The 20078-nt window shown below is 40.1% G+C and overlaps 1 protein-coding gene across 5 annotated transcripts in view; it reads right to left on the bottom strand.

Annotated features, from left to right (window-relative positions):
- NOSTRIN (nitric oxide synthase trafficking) overlaps nt 1-20078 on the bottom strand; it is a 64976-nt gene that overhangs the window by 13630 nt on the left and 31268 nt on the right. For 4 of the 5 annotated variants that reach the window (XM_046659614.1, XM_046659615.1, XM_046659616.1 and 1 more), the window contains 5 exons: nt 17944-18006; nt 17661-17742; nt 15198-15260; nt 12544-12642; nt 7117-7242 (listed from right to left, as the gene is read on the bottom strand). In XM_046659614.1, coding sequence (XP_046515570.1) covers nt 7117-7242; nt 12544-12642; nt 15198-15260; nt 17661-17742; nt 17944-18006 — 433 coding nt within the window. Of the gene's footprint in view, nt 1-7116; nt 7243-12543; nt 12643-15197; nt 15261-17660; nt 17743-17943; nt 18007-18189; nt 18259-20078 lie in introns of those variants that run through there. The other variant, XM_046659618.1, reaches the window with a different exon arrangement.

Here is a 20078-nt window from a genome sequence, read left to right as displayed (position 1 = left end):
CACTTTCCCCCGGCTTTTTTGGTCCAAAAGGCATATAGGCGGATGCCATGGGGTTACCTGACATTCACAAAGAAGGAGGAGAAAAGGAATCATTTGACACGCATCCGTGAGGTCTGGAGAAAGAGAGTGGCGCCCAGTAAAATCCATGTCTATGTCTTGGAAATGCATTCAGACATTGAATATTTTTAGAATTGTTTATAGTGCATACAAGGCATTCTGCTAGTCTCTGCAGGGGCAAAGATGATGAGACAAATTCTCTGCTTAAGGAAACTATTTGATGAGAGCACAACTCCAAAGACCGATCAATTCACAATCCTGGCCTAAAATTAGGCCTGGGGGTCAGGGACCACGGTTTGAAGGTGGGAACATAGCCTCCTCATTTTGTGTGGGATAACAAAAATTCCACCCTTGGAGTTTCTTAACTTGCTGATAGGAAGGGTAAACAAGATAGGAGGGAGGTCATGTTTGCTTTGCTAGCCATTAACATTTTAGATAAGTCAGTCGTTAGACTCTTGCCTCTTGCTGCCGGCTGGGCTGCTGACAGGTTGTTGGAAGGAGTGTGGGACGTTTGGCAGCTGGGCATCACGTGAGAAGGTCAGGTGGAGGTCAGGTGGAATACACAGGCGGGATTCCTAGGCCACATGGGGTTGGCGGGAGGCTGCTAAGCATGTGCCCAGAGGGCTTTAGGCTTTGACAGAGGTGGCAGGTGTCCCAAACAACATGTCTCATCCGATTTTTATAAGGACAGGCCTGGGCATTCCTCCTTTATCCAGAGGCCAGCTTGGTTGCTGTCATACCTGCCATCCCACCAGACTCCATCCCACACTGTAAAGAGCGCTCAGCAGTAGTCTCTCATGAGGAAGGCTTTGAGCAAACTGGCGGGAGACATTACCATAGAAAGTAAGAAGGGTGGACTACATCTCAAGGCCTGTGGTAGGGTGGGGGTGGGGGGATCCCAAAGGTCCTTGACTTCTCCCTTCCTGCCTCTCTTGGCACACCCGCAGGGCCCGCCAGCCTGATGCAGCACGGCGTTCCTTTACGTCCCTGAGTAGACTGCATCCACATTCTGTTGTTATTCCATCTACGGTATATAGTCATTTAAAACTTTTTAAAATTTATGTTTTTTAATTATGATAAAATTTATATAACAAAAAATTTTCCATTTTAACCATTTTTAAGTGTACAGTTTGGTGTCATTAAGTGTATTTACATTGCTGTGCAACCATCACCATCATCCGTCTCCAGAACTTTTTTCACTTTCCAAAACTGAAACTCTGCACCCATAATAAACAATAACTCAATAACTCCCACTGTGCCCTCTCCCCAGCCCCTATTAACCACCATTCTACTTTCTCTCTCTATGAATTTGGCTACTCTAGGTGTCTCACATAAAAGGATTCATACAATATTTGTCCTTTTGTGTCTGGCTTATTCCACTCAGCATAAAGTCTTCCAGTTTCATCCTTGTTGTAGCATCTGTCAGAATCTCCTTCCTCCTTAAGGCTGAATAATATTCCATTGTAGGTAAATACCACATTTTGTTTATCAGTATATAGTCATTTTAATGCTGCTACAAATACACACAGTAAAAAGCTCAGGCAGTAACTATGAGCATGCATGTCAGTCACAGGCAAATTTTGATTCTGTGCCAAGCATCCTGCTATTTGAATCAGAGAGCCTGAAGCTCTGCTTCTCCATGGCCACCTTCTTTGTGGAGTCAAAACCCACACAATTTTTGTAAGCCAGTGGGAGCCAAATGCCTTTGTTTCTGCTGCTGGTCTTCTGGATCTTTTCCAAAATCATGGCGCCAGCCATTTGCATGTGGCCATGTGCCCTGTCACCCAGATAAAGCATTAAAGACCCAGAAGAGTATCCTATTAAACACAGTGCTTTTTCAAAGGGCAGAAATCATATGCCTCCTAACAAATGTGTAAAACAAACTCTGCTCAGTGACTTGGACCTCAAGTGGGACAGTCTCCAAAAACTGTCTTTACACCACAGAAAAAGATCTAGAAAGCAGCTGTTCTAGTTTAGCACTATGAGCAAAGGACGGGAGAGAAAAGAAAAGCCAAGCTTTGGGAACACAGTGTATCCTTAGTGGGCAGCTGTTGCTTTACTTGGACAAGTGCTGAGCCACTAGCCTCAGTCTGAGACTAGAATAAACAGTGTCCCTTGGTGGAGATGGTAATGTTTAACAGAATTTAATTACATTTCAGGGAAATCATTAAAATGATCTATGTTTGCTCATGAAAAGACGCTGAGATAAATTTCACTGTGCAAAAGGGAAATCCATATCTCATTTAATGAATTATTACTATCTATTATCTTGTTCTTTTTGTGTAAAAGAGGTGGTAGAGAAGCAAAATCCTCTGGAGGACCTCAGACTGTCCTCCTGTGCTTTCACAACAGCACACACGAGCAAAGCGTGTTCAAGAGCTATCAGGAATAGCGGATTTAGAGCCTGTGTGGGGCCCAGGCACTGTGATCATTCACATCCTTCATTCATTCTTTCCAGTTCCTGCTGTCCTCGCCTTTGGTTTGTACTACAGGAGGAGCGTGGAGGAACTTTGTTTTCATCTAGATTGCATTCATAAAACTGGACAAAGATATATCACGCTCTTTCTAGAGCAGGAACTCTCAAGCTTTAGTATGTCTAGCAATCACCTAGACCCCTTCCTGAAATCATTCAGAGGTTCTGACTCACTCCATCTAGGGAGGCACTCAGGAATCAGAATTTTAACGAGCTCCCTAGGTGCTTTGGGACGTTATCCTAGGGCCTTAATGGGCCACACACAAAAAAATCTTAAAATCTTTTCCAGTTCTTACGCCCAGAGATGACTGCTGTCAACATTTTGATGTATTTCATTTCATCAAGGTATGTGGTTATGAATGGTTTTATCTTTCTAGTTATCTCTCAATTATTCAAATTTGTATCCTATTTTTTTCCACTTAACATTATACATAAGCAGTTTCCCATGCTGTTAGTCTCCAAAACACCGTTTTAATTAATAGTCCATTGTCTAGAATGTATTAATTCATTTAGTCATTCCCTTAACGTTGACCATTTTAATTTTCTCTCTTTTATTTTTGATGTATTTTGAATTGAAATCTGTGGGTTTTTTTTCAGTTAATTTCCTCAAGGTGGATTTATAGAAAGGAGATTATAGTTTTTCAACTGAGATTCTAGGAGAGAATTAAGACCTAATGTCCCAAGGCACCCACTGTCCTCAAGGCACTCAATGCTATGAGTCACCATCTCTCCTCTGCATCTACAGTGGTACTAGTCACTACCATCCTTGGGAGAACTGAGGAAACTGTCACTCAAATTATTTTCTGTGTTCTGTGGTTCAGATGAGGAACACTGGTTGAGAATGGTCACATTTTTTAAGGCTCTTGATACTTATTGCAAACGGATCTCTAAAATAATTCCTTGAGTAAGTACTATCAATACCAAGCATTTGATTCTTGGTAATTCTTGGTAGTGTGGTTATTATTTTTCAAAATATATTACAGATTATTTCTACCAACTGAATTGTCTCTTCTTGGAAGGTAGGAAATATGACTTGAATATAGTATGATTATGAAATAATAAGACTAATTTTGACATGTGGTTTATGTAATTGGTTTCATTACTTGATAGCCACACTTGAGACTTTAAAATTTTTCTCATGGTATCTAGTAAACTACCATGAACATAGTTCAATGAATGTTCTCTTAAAGAATTTGTAAATCCAACCTGGAGAGTAAGAAGGGGTAAGAGGACACTTCATAGGAAGTTAAAATGAACTCTCATCTTTATAGAATAATGGTGGGAGAATGGAGAAAAAATAAAACTGAATGATCCTGGTTGTCCCATTTCCACCTCTCACACTTATAATAGAATTCCCTTTAATCCAATTCGGCCCACTTTTGTTATGTGTCTTCATGAATATAACATTTTACTCCTGAGTTTGTAAACAACAGAGAGTATAGTGCATAGTGTAATATGTGAGTCAATGACTTGTTGGTATGGATTGAGTATATACAAGCCAGGGAAATACAAAGTAAGGGACTCATTACTGGTTGGGGTGAGGCAAGGATGACTTGACAGAAGTAATCTCAAGTGGGTCGAATGGGCTTGGTTTGGCACTCAGGAGGCAGAGGAGAGTTCTAAGGAAGGTGGGATAAAAGGAACTGCGTGAGCTAAAATGGAGGGGGAGTGAAATACCGGTGGCCTCCAGCCTGGTGGTAGCAGTAAGCCAGGATACAAGAAGGGTGAAAGGAAATCCTTCTTTTCCTTATGGAGAGTCCGACTTCCAGTAGACTCTCCATGTGACCTTCATTCTAATAAAACACCTAGGGTCTTAAACATTTTTAAAGCTGAGTTGAAAGGAGATCTTTTGAAATGTAAATAAATATATCTCTTGTCACCATCACGAAGACTTTATAAGCAAAGAAGATAACTTTCAAGATATTTCACTATAAAAGTTGGGACTGCTGAAAGGAGGATGGGGTGGAGGGAGAAGGCAGAGGAGGACCCTAACAGGAGAAAAGGAAACAGAGAAAAAGAAAGGAGAGACCTAGGAAGAGCCTCTGATAGTAAGGTTAGTTAGCAATAGCAATATCTAATACGTACTGAAGGCCAGCTGGATGTCAGCTACACCAGGAATCCTGGCAGCCATACTAGGTAAGAACCATAATTGTCGTCTATTGCTGTGACGTAGATAGAAGGATGAGAAGGACAGAGAAACTAAGGTTAAATAGTTTTCTCACAGCCCTTGAGGGGGGCCTGGAGGATGGAGTGGGAGCAGCAATTTCTCTCCCATTTCTCAATAGGGCTGTCCTAGGATGCCAGCCTCTGTGGAAAGGCCAGAGCTTCACTGAGAAATTCTAGGGGGCAGGAAAAATAAGAGGTCAGTTTGGAGAGTCAGGTTTCACATGGACAAGGCTGAAATTTAAGCCCTTGGCCTTTTGTCATCATCTTCATCTAAAACCTATTCGGCATAAGCAAGGTACGTACCAGGGCCCTATGTTTGAAGGGATAAATTAAAGAAGGGTTTCTTCTCATTTTTTCTCTTCTTTGACCCAAGTTTTCACTTCTCTTTTAATATCCCTCTTCTTCCCTAACTCTGAATCTATCCTACGTTGAAAGTGGAACAGCAAGAAACTCAATACAGCCCTTCAATTTCTGCTTACCATGTGGCCTTCCCGCCCCCAGCTCTCGTTAGGGCAGAAGCATAGCACAGAGGTAAAGCTCGTGGCATCAGACTGCCAAGGTTGAATCCCAGAACCTGGGTAAGTTACTTCATCTCTCTCAGTCTCAATTTCCTCACTATGAATTGAGAATAAAAGTATTACCTCTTCAGAATATTGTGGTGAATACAAAATATAGTGCACAAATGTAGGTTAATTGTACTTAGCACAGTGCCTGCTCATACCCAGCACTTGTTACATATTAGCCATATTGCTCATACCCACATTACAGTGCTTATCAAATTGCATCATGATTGCTTCTTTTTGCAATCACACCTTGCCTTAAACATCATTATTATTTATTTTTTAAATTTTTTTGGTGAGGACGATTGGCCCTGAGCTAACATCTTTTGCCAATCTTCCTCTTTTTGCTTGAGGAAGATTGTTACTGAGCTAACATCTGTGCCAATGTTTCTCTATTTTGTATGTGGGACACCATCACTGCCTGGCTTGATGAGTAGTGTGTAGGTCCACACCAGGGATCCAAACCGGTAAACACCAGGCCACCAAAGTGGAGTGTGCAAACTTGGCCACTATGACACCAGCCTGGCCCCTAAACTTTTTTTTAACTTAAAACGTGTGGAGAAAATAAAAACATTCATGTTCTTACCACCCAGAATTGAAAATTATTTAATTTGGTCATATTTAGATTGACTTACAAAAGAGAGCTAAGCTATTCAGAGATAGTTGAAATAAGTTTTGAGCCCGGGCTTTTTGTGCTGCTCTGCCAGGAGCTATCCACAAGCTGCGTGGCTGTATGTGGCAGCCCTGTTGAATTCCCACCATGAGCTCCACTGCCCTCATCCAACATAGACCCAGTCTATGTGTTTAAGTTTACAAACACATAGATAAACTCAGTATAGTTTGGGGTGTGAGTTTTTTAAATGTTTTAATTTACATCAATTGTATAAATAGTATTTCTTCAACATCATGTTTTTGAGGTTAATTCATGTTTAAATATGGTTTTAATTCATGTTTTATTGCTATATATTAGTCTACTTCCTAAATTAGAGCACATTTTAAGATTAATTCCTCTATTTATAGGTATGAAGACTGTGTATAACTTTTTCTCACCATGCAATTATAAACAATTCTTCAATAAACATTCGTATACATACCCCTTGGTATACAGTTACAAATTTTTCTTCAGGATACTTGCCTAAAAGGGGAAGTGCTATGTTGTGGGTGCATGCACATCTCAGTAACACTCCATATCACTAACTTATTCTCACTAGAAGGATACTAGAATTCTTGTTTCCCAACATCCTTGGCAACACTTGATATTGTTAATTTTTAATTTTTGCCAAATGATTGAGCACCTTTTCATATGTTCATTAGTGATTTTGATTTTCTCTTTTGTGATGTCCTTGTTCATACCTTTTGCTTATTTTTATTGGATGATTTGCAATGCTTTATATGTCTTCTTTACCACTAAACTCTGCACATCTCAAGAGTTGAGATGGCATTTATTCATTGCTATATCTCCAGTGCCCAACACAACGCCTGACATACAAAGGAACTCCATAGGTGATTACTGTATGAATCCGCTCTCAGGCCTAAAACTCATTTCTGAGTACCCAACACTTAAGCCTTAACTTATACTTTAGTTCGACGGCACTTTGTAATGTTAGCTGAGTGCTATTGTGTCCATTGAGAATTAGGAGCAGAATTTCTGGCCAATGATGCTTAATAAAGATTCACTGGTAATTGCCTCCATGGAGAAAAATAATGAGAAGTAATGTGGTTTGTCTAAACTCACAATAGAAGCGAGTGTCACAGCTAAGGACGGGGATCATCAGACCATGCAACTGTAGATCTAACCTCCATTTTCAAGGCCACACAGAGCTCCATGGAAGCAGAACAAAATGTGAATGGCTAACTTACCTGGTAGCAGTTTTCTAGTGTGTTCTCCCATTTCAGTCTGGTAGAACAGCCGGCCATGTTTTTTTCGTAGTAATTTTCATCTTCTTTTGTCAACCTCTCAGTCGATTTTTTCAGTTTATTGAGGAGCTAAAGTAAAACATCAGTGTCACATGTTGATTAACACATTTATGAAAGCCTTGTATAATTTCATATTAGAAATTATATGCAGCCAAATGATATATTTCTCATCTCCAAACTAAAGTCATAAACAGTAACTATAGATGACAAAACCAAAGACCTTCCTCAGAAAAAAATGGATATCAGAGCTGAAAGAAAACCTAAGGGCCTTTCAGTAAGATTCCTTCAATTTTTCACATGAGGAAATTGAGTTCTTTAAATATGTGATGTACCCACGTTCGTCAAATCAAGGATGAGGCCAATGACAGTTGAGGAGAAGCAAGCACAGATGAAAAATCTCCAACTCAAGACTGTAATCCATCAGTGATTCGTGTAGTCTTATGCAGCAAATCCTTCAGGCCCCTGCATTTCTTACCAGCCCAGATGAAGACTTGCACCATCATTTAAGTTTTAGAACTCGGATTCGGCCGGCTACCATCCTGCCCAGCGACCTCCCTCCACTTTCACTATATGAACTCTGCAGTATAACTTTGGAATCAGACTTCAGGGTTAGAGTCCTGGTTCTGACTGCAGGTGAGTTACTTCACCTTCATGAACCACAGTTTTTTCTCCTCTGTGAGGGGCATGGTGATGTTCCTACTTCACTGGATTGCTTTGAGGATTCAAGCAGGTGATGCAGGTAAAGCTTGTGGCCCTCTGCCTGACAGCTGGTGTAGCACCCAAAGATTAGTGAGCATTATCATTACTAGTGAAGAGCCTGAGACGCGTGTCCATGTTCACTGCAACTTATGAGCAGCTTGATGGGTGCTATCCTTTCATCCTGCTCCCCAGCGATCTGCTCCTTCACAAAGAGCCCCCTCTTGCCCATCATCAAGATTGGCCATTCTGACGGTGAAATATTCTGGAAAACCAAAATAATACAAAACTCTCTGGACAAGGGTAGCTGCAATTGATTTGCAAAATGCTCAGACAAGTAATTTCACATCTTTGAGAGAGAAGGAAGTAGGATTACATGGATGATTCTCAAACTTTAGTATGCTCAGGAATAACTGGTGTGCTTATAAAATTGCAGATTTTGAGGGTCCCCCAAGTAGAAATATTGATTCAATAGTTCTGTAGTGGGATCGGAAAATCTGAATTTTCACCACCTCCTCAGATGATTCTGATGCAAATGGTCCTCAAACCAGTTTAAGGAACGTGGAGGATCCCTCTGACTTAAGCAGTTTAGGAGTTTCAAGGACAGAGACAGCTTTTAAGAATGATCCTCTTTATGTTTAAGGACATTTTGACTAACATTTCAGTTATGAAGAACATTCATCCAAAATACTAAATATTAATACCACTCACTCCATTATTCCAATTGATATGCTAGCCATTCAACTGTCCCTGGGCTCTGATGTATGACCTACACAGGACACACTTGGTTTTGTACATTAAGTGTAATGAACCACGTTTATCTATAGAAACATGAGCTCGTGAATTTTAACCTGATAATAATATAGTGAAAGGGCTGAAAGTGTGCCATGGCTATACTTTGCTAAATCATTGTCCTTAGATTCTTATTGACAATGCTCAGACCCCCTAGCAATGAGATCTGAGTCACTTTTGAGATTACCACTCACATTCATTAGCCTGCACTATACAGCTATTGACTAAAAGTTTATGCTCAGCAAATAGGCCCAAATAGATATTTAAACAGCACCTAGACTCTTACATTCTCGTTTAAGGAACTTCTCAGAAACCATTACTAAAATCTGTCAAACACTGAATTCTTTTTCTTTCTTCTTTTCTTTCTCTTGGAACAAACCTCTCATTCATTCATTCATTCATTCATCAAACACATTGAGTGACACAATGTGTCATGTACAAGGCTTTTGGACTAGTAAGGGGAAAAAGATAGGTTCCCTCTCTAGTCAGGGACCCACACAGGCCATTACTATCCTGTGTAATAGATCCCATGGTATTCACCATGACAGGTATCTAAACTAACCTTGGAATTAAAATAACGTTGAAGCCAAGACTTGGCACATAGTAAGTGCTCACAGAAATGATCCCTGTAGGAATAAAACTAAAATGAAAATAGGAATTGGTGAGGCAAAATAGCATGGAATGATAATGAAAAAATTTGGGGTAAGGTTGGAGCACAGATTGAGAGAGAGAATAGCTAGAGATGATGCTGAACAACAGCAAAGGTCATGTCAGGGAGTCAGGGTCAAATAAGGGCCATGTAAAGGCATTTGTGCTTTATTCTGAGGTCACTGGGAAGTTCTTGAAGTCTTTCAAAAGGAGAATGATATCCTCAGATTCAAGGTTTAGATTCAAGCCCGGCTTGTACATGGGAAATAGACAGGAGGAGGCAACCCTGAGAGCCAGGAGACCCATTTGTGGTGGCCCGGGAGAGGGGAGTGGCAGTGGAGACAGACTTAAGTAGATAAATTCAAGAAGAATTTAATTTAGGAGTTGGAATCAGGAGGATATGGTGGGTGGTCACATTCAAGGATATAGAAAACACAGAAATAAAGAAGGTTTTTGGTGGAGGGAAGTGATGGTTTTGATTTGGGGTATTGAGTTTGAGGTGCCAGAAAACAGTTTAGAGACTGGTTTGGGCTCGAGATACAAACTTGGTATTGTCAGCATAGATAGGGTTGTCGAAGCCTTGAGAGAATATTTATTGAGTACTTGATATTGAGAGTTCTGTGTTGGACAATGGAGATACAATGCTGAATAAAAAGAATGAGGCCCAGGAGAGAAATTATCAGGAACAGCAATAGATAAAGGCCAGGCAGAAAAAGGGAAGTCCATAAAAGAGTCTAAGAAAACATTGCCAGAAAGGAAAACCAAAAGAGTAAGATGTTGCTGAATAAGAGAATTAAAAGAAGAGAGTGTTTTTAGAAGGGGAAGTCAATAATGTTTAATGCTTCCAAGAAGTTAAATAAGATAAGAATTGGAAACTATCCATTGGTTTTAGCCACAAGGATGGCATTGTTTTCAATGGCAAGAACACTCTTAGGAGAATGATGGGGAAGGTTTGATTGGGTGGTTTGAGGAGTAAATAGGAGATGAGGAAGTGGAGACAGAGCACAGACAACCCTTTCAATAAATCTTACTGTAAAAAGAAGGAGAGGTAAAAAAAAAAAAAGAGAGAGGTAATATCTGGAAAGGAACAGGAATAGGGTGTCTCCCTGACTCTCCCTACCCTCCTAAGATAGGGGGCAGTTGAAAAGACTGGTGTGAAGCAACTCAGAGAGGGAGATGTCCAAGATACAGGAGAGAGGGGACTAATCGAGAGAAGGGTCTCTGAGAGGCAGAATGGGATGGGAGTCGGAGCACACGGTGAAGAACTGGCCTATCTCATTGCACATAGGACTTCAGTAGGCAGGAGGCTGTGCTGATTTCTATTTACACTATGAGGCAGCAGGCAAGACAGTCTGCTGAGAGTAGGTGGTGAGGATGGAGGTGCGAGAAGAATGGAGATTTAGACAAGCTTCTGGTGAGAACAAGGACTGCTGAGCAGGAAAACAGAAAGAATTGCTGAGCAGTACAGAACACACTCAGCTCAGGTTGGAGATCAGGGGTGCCTCTATATAAGATGCAAAAATGAATGCTGCTTCAGGCATTTAGCTTTAAGACTTAAAAAAAAAAAAGGCTGCCAGTAAAGCAATGAAGATGGTAGGGGTCTGTGACGTAATGATAGCCAAGGGCTATGGTTATAGGATCAGCTGCAGGAGGGCAGGGGTTGACCATGGACTTCAACCTCCCAGGAAGCTGCAAATGAAGCAAGGAAGAGGAAATTCACCACTTAGCTGCCCATGCTATTTTCTTTGTTATTGCTTGACATCAATAAAGAATAGCTTCTAATGAGGGCTCCGTATGCCTATGACAGGTCCTGGTGCTTAGCATTTTAATGCACTGTGGCTTTGCCTACTCCAAAGCTCTCTCATTATTCAATACTTGTTATGATCATTTCAAACTGTGAAGACTGACATGTGAAGAAATAAGAACCTTGTAAAATCTTGCTAACAATGAATTGAAGTTATTCAGCTAATAGTTTCTTCAGGTGAAATGATAGTGTTACTTGCAACGACAATTTTCTTTTTCTTTTAAGAATGTTTTGGGTTGCAGTTGTGCTGCCTGCATTTCCTTAAGGGGACTCCATCTTTTGGGGAAAGATATTGACTATTTCAGAGGTTTCCAATCTGGGGCACATACCACAAGAAGTGTGCAAGATAATCTACTGGGCTGCAAGCAGAAAATATTTGATTTTGATTTTCTGCTTGCACTCCAAAATGATTTGTGTTCATTTTTGTCTAAAAGCAGTTATCAAGCTTACTCTTGTTAAATACATGAATTGACGTTGGTGCCCATACACGGCCAGTTGTGGATTCTGAAGTGTCCTGGAGGAAGAGTGGGAATTTTACATCAGAAACTGATGTGGGCTCTCACAAATGTCTTCACTTTCACCATCCTGGGACAATGGCCATCGGCATGTGTCTGGATCATGTGGATTTACAGATGTATTATCTAGCTTCATTAGGTCAATACACACAAAATTAACAACTGCCTTAAAAAGATTTCTGCTTAGAAGCTGTGGATTGACATTGATACTAACAACGTGAGCGCAGGAAGCCACGGGAAAGTGTGGGAGCGGATGGTTCTCCTGCTCTTGATTATGAGGGCATCGTCTCCCACAGGAAGAGGCAAACACCGGGATGATCTAGCGAGATCTGACACGAAGCTGACCAAAAAACTTAAAATTATCAGGAAGACTATTAGAAATATGAATTTATATTTACTATGGTTAAGGCTAAACTTTACTCCAAATGTATATTTTGCCTGGAAATGTTACTTAATGATTATATGAAAACATCATGATTAGCTAATTACTTAAAATATTATTGCATCTTTATCTCATCCTTGAAGCACTTGTACTTTTTTATGTTTTACAATGTTCATATTAATATAATATATAATGTACTATATATAATACACAACATACATAAAGATATTATATTCCATATGTGTGTATAGATTTTTTTACTTATTTGGGGTGTGAGCTGAGAAATTTAACAGGGCTCCCTGTTAAAACATTTGGACACCATTGGTCTAATTTATCATCTGTCAAAAATGCTTTTTAAAAATATATGTGGACCAGGAATAATTTAGAATCCCTTCTCATACTCTGCCACACTCCAGCTCTGCAGAGACCCCACAGAGAGGCACGAATCAGTCAGTTCTCTTGCGTTCATAGCTAAGGGCAGGAAGCCCACCCGTCTCCAAGCCACATGCACCCAGCTGACCATGACAGGTTACCTTCTGCTTCTCCTTTTCCGTTACAGTTTGCTTGGAGCTTTCTACAAGATGGAAAAGTGCTTCATGCTTCTTGGTACTCACCATTAATTTCTTCTTGGCCTAAAGTGTAAAACATACAAAAAAATTAAAAAGGAGCAGAAACTGATGTCAAGAGAACACTCTTCTGTTCTGGAATACGTCAAGCTCATGTGCTAGCTCGAATGACTGTGTACTTTTAGTTGTTTTCTGCCCTCACTTCAAAATCTATCTAAAATATCAGAGCAGCTAACATTTTGCCCTGAGAACTACTGTACATTTTTCCGTTGTATTGAGTACATTCAAGAGGGTTAAACATTTTATTAAATCACCGAAGGCCTGCAAGCCTCCAAAACACTGTTATAGCTAGCATAATGGAAGGAAATGGCTTTGCCACAAAAAATATCACAACAAACATGGACAACTGCCTGCATCATTCTTTTAAATCAACCTGGGCCACAACTGAGGTTGTTTTAAAATGCTCTCTTAAGACTTACAGCAAAGGGGAAATTTTGCTCCTTGATGCCCAGGCTTGAGAGCTAGGTGCTTGGCTGGCATCACATGGAATGCCCTCCGTTTATGGGGGGGTGGGTGAAAGGGGTGGGGGAGGCGACAGGAAGGAAGAAGTGTTCAACCTTGCTGATGCCTCAAATCTCAGAGTGCCTTATGATTCAGGCGATCATTTCCTATCCTACACAGTTCTAACTTGGCAGAAGATGATGCTCCAGAGATAAAATAAAGAAACAGTTTGGTTTGAGTTGGATTCAGCCTGTTCAGGAACTGAGTTGGTTGAAAGACTGTTTGGTTTTCCACTTCAAGGTTGCAAGGACTGTAAAACCAGATAAGGAAGGGAAAGCTCAGGTCTCTCTTTCCTTAGGAATCAGAGGCAAAGCCTTTTGAAGGTCTCTAAACAGGGAGCCTCTACAAAAGGGAATTGAGGGAACAAGAAGCTCAGAGACCCTCTTCCTCCACCTTCACTTGGTCACATGCCCGCTGATAAATGAGAGCATGAGGCGAGAACAGTTAGTCCTTTGAGGCTTTTCATTTGTGTCTTTAAAACAGACTGAACTTCATTACTGACATGCTGAAATCCCTTGAATTGTAACTGGGGAGAAAATTATTATAGCTCGAGAATTTTGATATTCTCTAATTTCTCTGTCACTCTTCATAAAAAATAAAATCATTTTATTTAGAATTATTACTTAGTGGAAACTGGGAAATAATAAAAGATGCTTTTTGTTCTTGAAAGCAATTTCAGTTGCTAAGCATGATTTCTCTCTTTTGGTCCATTACATTGAATTTTACGTGAAAGCTGAATATTTAGAGAATGGATTTTTAAAAACAAATCCTGTTTAAGAAAGCTCATAAAATCAAGAGTAAAACTAAGAACAAATGACTGGATACTGTTTCTGGGACTCTTTAATATTTATTATAAAGGTGATTCTGGATGGCATCTTTTTACCAGTACTGCTATTGTGGGTATAGAAATTTCTTTCTCTCAAACATTTCTTATTAATGTCCTGGTCTTATGGAGTCCTGGGTTTCAGCAGAAGCTTCAGAGGCAAGATTGAGGGCTGAGGTGGGGCTGCCTGTTTCTGAGGGCATCTCCGGTTATTTGACTCTAGTGGCTGACTATTCTGGAAAGTTCTCTTTGGGACTAACACTTTGGAGAAAAAAAGGCAAATGTCAACCTTTGGAGCACAAGTCCTCCCAAAAGGGATTATTGGATTTTCTTAGCATATTCTTTCTCCATTGGCTTCTAGACCTTTCCACTTGAAATGGATTCCTCCTAAACTATATTGTTCTAGAATAATCTTCTGTACATACAGGTTCTGTCTGTTATTCTCTCTGCTCAAGAACCTGTAATGATATGTTTTAGCTTCTCACACCAGATCATAATTTCTCTCCTAGGATTCATTCACTATTTCCTGCCCATATGTTGTCTAGCCAACTAAATTTTAAGTTACTTGAAAAGAAGAACCGTGTCTTAGTACAGAGTGGAGCACAAGAACAGGCCCATACATACTTGTGGAATCAATATATACTTCCCTTTACATATTGCCACCCACCCCTCAGAGTGCTCCTCTCACCAGGGAGACAGAGATCACGAACCTCCCTCTGCAAATGACAAGACCAAACTCAGATAGTATTTGTCGCTTGCCCTGAGTTACAAATTATACAGAGAGGCAGTCAGTGTAGGATAATAGTGAAGAGCAATGATCCTGGAGCCCAAAGACTTGGAACAATTGTTGGTTTAACCATTAACCAGCTTTGTAGCCTTAGGCAAATCATTTACCTCTCTGTGTCTCAGTTTCCCCACCCATCTGTAAAATGGGACAATGCAAGGTCACATACCACCTTGGGTTGTTGTGATGATTAAATATATAAGTATATAGCACCTGGCACACAATAAATGCTATGTAAGTGTTTGCTATAAATAATAATCATAAGTAGAGCTCTGCTCTTCTATTGGTTTAGTTGAAAGACATATCTGTCTAATAACTCAGGTGAGGAAGCATTTTTCTCTTTGTTCGCACTTAGAAATAGCAGCACTAAAGCACAGCATCATATTTGTGCAGAAGCAAAAAGCTTCCATCCTAAAATCTGAGTTTACACAGATGAGGTTTGTGTTTACTTGCCTTAATTTGTTGAGTCCAGTTGCTAAGGACAAGATTTGCTGTCTTTTCAACTTCGTTATCAAGCTATTGAAGACAAAAAGAAGAAAAAAAATTTTTTTGCTGTCTTCTTGTTGAGTCATGGTGCCGGCTTATTAATTCTGGCTTCATGACTATCACAATTCATAGGAATTTCAAAATCGTACAGTGGACATTTCTCGAGAAAAGTAGCCAAGCTATCTTTTCCCCATGTCAAGAATCTCTTGACAGGATTTAGCCTGAATGCATTTGGAACATATTTGTTTCTAATATGTAACTACATAAAAACAATGTATACAACCTGTGTGGAAGAGAATCTTGCATAATTTGGTATCATTTCCAGTCCCCTCATTTCCTCTTCAGCATCAATCCATGTGGACCAGACTTTAACACCACGAGAATCAGAAACAGTCCTAGCCGTGCTAATTTTAGTAAGTGTCTCATTGCTCCTGAAGTGAATATTGCCTTAATTTCAAAGAGATTGAATTCTTAATCATAATTAACTTTATTTCCTGCTTTTAAGCAGCCAAAGGGACAGTAATAATAATGATAAAAATGGATGTAGGCAACCCTCTGAAGAGATCAGATGTAAGTTGCAGCAGAACCTTTTTCCCTAGACTACAGACCTTTTTTTCAGACCCACAGGTCAGCCATCCCCCAACCACTCTGAGATTTATCAACACTGCATTTTTAGTTTTCCAATTGATTAAATCTGGAATATACAGTTTATTGTAACAAACACAGTGAAAATAACTTTTGACTCTGTGTATGTGGCTGAAATGTGGAAGAAGCTTACTGTAAAAAAAAATTCTAACTTCTTATCTTTTGTGAGAGAGTGGGCTGCGGTGAGGGGGGAGGGTGGAGGTGCGGGGTATGCAGCAAGGAGGGCCAATGCTGCAAGGAAGATTACAAACTGGAAGAGCATTTTGGGAGAAGATAATAACATTAATTATCTAAAGCACTGGGATAATGATCATAGCACTGTGCGTAATTTATGGTTAAGTACTAAGGAAATGCTGGTAATTATCATATTATTATGTGGTATGAAAAATATTTTGTGGTTAATGAAATATAGACCAGCGTTTGGTTTTTATTAAGTTGGTTTGCAAACGGAGAAGATTAGGCTGCTTTCTAGTAATTACTGTAAATTTCCCCCATCACCCTAGCCTTAAGTAGAACAACCATTCTGGTAAAAACACATGTATGTCCACCCAAACATCAATTCCATTTCCTGACTCTGTTTAATGGGTTTGAATAAGAATTTTTTTGTATCATTTTTTCTCCATCAGTGCTTTTACAAATCCCCTCATCCTACTGACTTACTACTTTTAGGACCTGCTTTATCTGGCTGTGGTCACTTGAGACACCCCTTAGCCAAATGCCCCTTCCCTTCACAAGGACCACCTCTTGCTGCTTAGGAATTTCTTATGTGCACCTGGCCTTCAAATAGTGACCAGGACCCCACCCCTGTCGGAGCTAAGCAGCACTTGCTAAACACCCCTTTATGTTGCCTGCAAACACATGTTAAGGTGCTTCATGACTGTATGACACACAAATCAAAAGAAAAATGAGCACAATTGAAACTGCCCTGGAAGGAAAGGTACACAGAAAGACTAAAGGATATGCCATAAAGAGAACCAGGTGCCCCGACTGAACTGTTTTGGTTTTTTTTTTCAATTTTAAGGCTACTTGAGGATTACTCCTATTATTGCCTTTACATAATCCTAAACTGATAAGCATAGAAAAGCTTCCTTTTAAAAATTGTGTTTACAAGGGGGCTGGCCCCATGGCCGAGTGGTTAAGTTCATGCGCTCTGCTGCAGGTGGCCCAGTGTTTCGTTGGTTCGAATCCTGGGCATGGACATGGCACTGCTCATCAAACCACGCTGAGGCAGTGTCCCACATGCCACAACTAGAAGGACCCACAACGAAGAATATACAACTATGCACCGGGGGGCTTTGAGGAGAAAAAGGAAAAAATAAAATCTAAAAAAAAAAAAAAAAAATTGTGTTTACAAGAAGAATATCTATTCACTGAAATACAATGGGAATACAAAAAATGAAATTAAAATAACCTCTAATTCCACTATGTAGAGATAACTCATTAACATTCTGGAGAGGTTGTTTCAAGTTTCTCTATGTGTATATACACATATTTGTTTTATAAAATTGAGATCATCATGTTAGATTTTCTCACCCTGCTTTTTCATTTAAGTATTCCATTGTTTGAGCTTATCATAATTTATGTTTGGATGATGAAGAAGTTTCCAGTTTTTCACTCTTATAAACAACGCTTTAACAAACATGCTTGTATATAAACCTTTGGGTTTGTGTTTGTTTTTATGATAAATTCCTGCAACCTAGCGTTCCTTTTGGATCTCCTTTTACTTCTTGGGCTAAAGACAGAAACCTTGCTCAAACAGGGGAGAAAAGAAAGGTTTTGACTCACAGATTTTCTCTTCTTCTCATGTACACTCAGGACTTGATGAGTTGGTTTTATTGCTTCCAACTCAATTGCTTTGCCAAGTTTTCTGGAAATAGAACATAAAAGACACACAGGCATAGAATTAGGATTTATATCTACTTTCCAAATTATTTTCTGGGGAAATAAAATGATGTGTAATGGCATATCTACTCAGTGCAAGTTTGAAGTGGAGTATCTGTGGCACATCCACTTTAAGTATTTACGACTCCCTGTGGGATTGGAGCAAGGCTGAGGTGGGAGCACTCACTGATGCAGGTCCGCTGCAGATTTCATGCCCTCCGAGACCCAGGCCCAGGCACTGACGAGACAGCTGGAGGCAAAAACAGGGGGGGGCACAAAGGTGGGTGTCATTTTCCCGGTACAGTCTGAGAAATAAACCAGCACATCTGATTCATGCACTCAGCAATTGCACTCAAATCTCTAAGCTTATTTCAATTTCTCCGTGGGATCAAATCCTGCCAACATATTTACTTGCACTGTAGTCATTACGTACACTGCTTTTTTTTTCCGGTCATTTTTCATTTCAATTTTCATTTTCCATTTCATGTCTGTAGAAAATAGGAGAAATAGAGTAGCCAAGCATGAGAAGGTATTTAGAAAAGGCAGGAGATAGCATGCTAGAAGTAGAAGGCCCTTAAAAACAATAGTTTCAGGCTCCTCATCTCACAGATCAATAAACCAAGGCTCAGAGAACCAATGTGAGGCAGGACTCGTGGCCTGCACACTGCTCTTGAGGTTGGGGTCTAGCTCCTGTTCTCTGCTGGCTGTTAGGACAACAGTATCTCAGTTTAACAAAAGGATAGCCCTGCCGTGTCCCTAGCAGCACAGAGGGAGGATTAGGAAGTGTGTGACTATTTTCTCCCACAAAAGGGGCATAGCTCACAGTAGCCCAAATAGTTGGCCTTAGAACAATAAGCTCAGTTACATCAGGAAACCTCAGGGACAGAGGCCTCTGGAGACTTTGATGGAGGGGAGGGGACAGACTGGTGCCCCTACTGAAATCAGGACAGTACTGAGGTTTTGTCTCTAAGTGATTTAGATTGCACCCTGCAGTCAGAGAATGGGAGAACTAGACCGAAGGATGTCAGCTTTTCCGTATATCCAAAGCCAGGCACCAAACCAGGCACAAGAGAGTACCTACTGTATGCTTCCAATTATAGGAAATTCCAGAACAGACAAAACTAATTCATGTTGAAAGGAAGCAGCTCAGTGGCTGCTTGGGACTGGGTGGGGGAGGGGTTGCAAACAGGCATGAGGAATCTTTTGGTGTGATGAAAATGTCTATGTTTTGGTTTTGGTGGCAGCTACATCATGTATACACATGTCAAAATCAAACAAATCATATGCTTAAAATGAGTGCTTATTATTGCTCGTAAATTAAACCTCAAGAGAGTTGATTTTTTAAAAACGGAACTCAGGCACACTCTTGGGAAAGAATCTGACATTTGCCCCTCGGAGGAGCTGGGCAACAGAGCAGGAAGTTGGGGGCATTGGCCTCAGAGGGATCTGTGTCTGAATCCACATGCTCCTTTTTGCTTCCTGCGTGACCTTGGAAGGATCACTTGATTTCTCCGATCTTGCTTAATTGGTCTCTTAAAATAGAAATAATTCAGGTTATCTATACCAGTACCAGATTTTGGTACAGATAAAAGTTTGATCAATGTTTATTATTAAATATTGTTGTACTAATCCTGGTTAACCAAACATTCTGGACATGCCAACTTTTTGGGAGTGCCGTGCTGGTGTTAGGGTTGCAACACATTAAGACATGCCCCTACACCCCTACACCTTTCATTCCTTAGGAGGTTAATTAGAATCAGAATCCTACTGAACACTTATGGAGCTTTCACTCTTTGCCAAGTACTAAACATGCTTCTTGTATTATCTCATTTAATCTTCACTGCAATTATATGAGATAGGCTTTACTGTCATTTTAAATACACACTGAGAGGTAAAGTGAATTGCCCTAATTCACCAAGCCGATGAATGGTGGAGCTGGACCTTAAACCTGGCCAGTCTAAATAACGTCTATCTACACTCCATCATTGTGTTCTGCTGGCTCTTTTGTGGTCTGTAGTCTAAAATACTATCCTAAAAATCAAGCTCAAATTCAGAGCAATTTCAGAGCCATTATTTGCTGTTACAGATGATGCTTGAGGAGGAGTAGGAATCTGAGCTCCAGAGGCTTCATTTTTTTCTTTCCCTCTCTCTTTCACCATCAAAAGACACCTTTGCAATGGCACTGCCATTTTATGGTGATATCTACAAGCATTAGTCAAGAATCTTCATAGCAAATTATCACTAATGGACCACTTTTAGAATACCAATACTTTTCTTCTCTCCTCCCAAAGAAGGAATTAACTTCATCCTTAATCCTGCAAT

Source organism: Equus quagga, chromosome 4 (assembly GCF_021613505.1).
Source record: "Equus quagga isolate Etosha38 chromosome 4, UCLA_HA_Equagga_1.0, whole genome shotgun sequence".
In the NCBI taxonomy this organism is placed as follows: Eukaryota; Metazoa; Chordata; class Mammalia; order Perissodactyla; family Equidae; genus Equus; species Equus quagga.
This window is presented reverse-complemented; position numbering and strand designations above follow the sequence as displayed.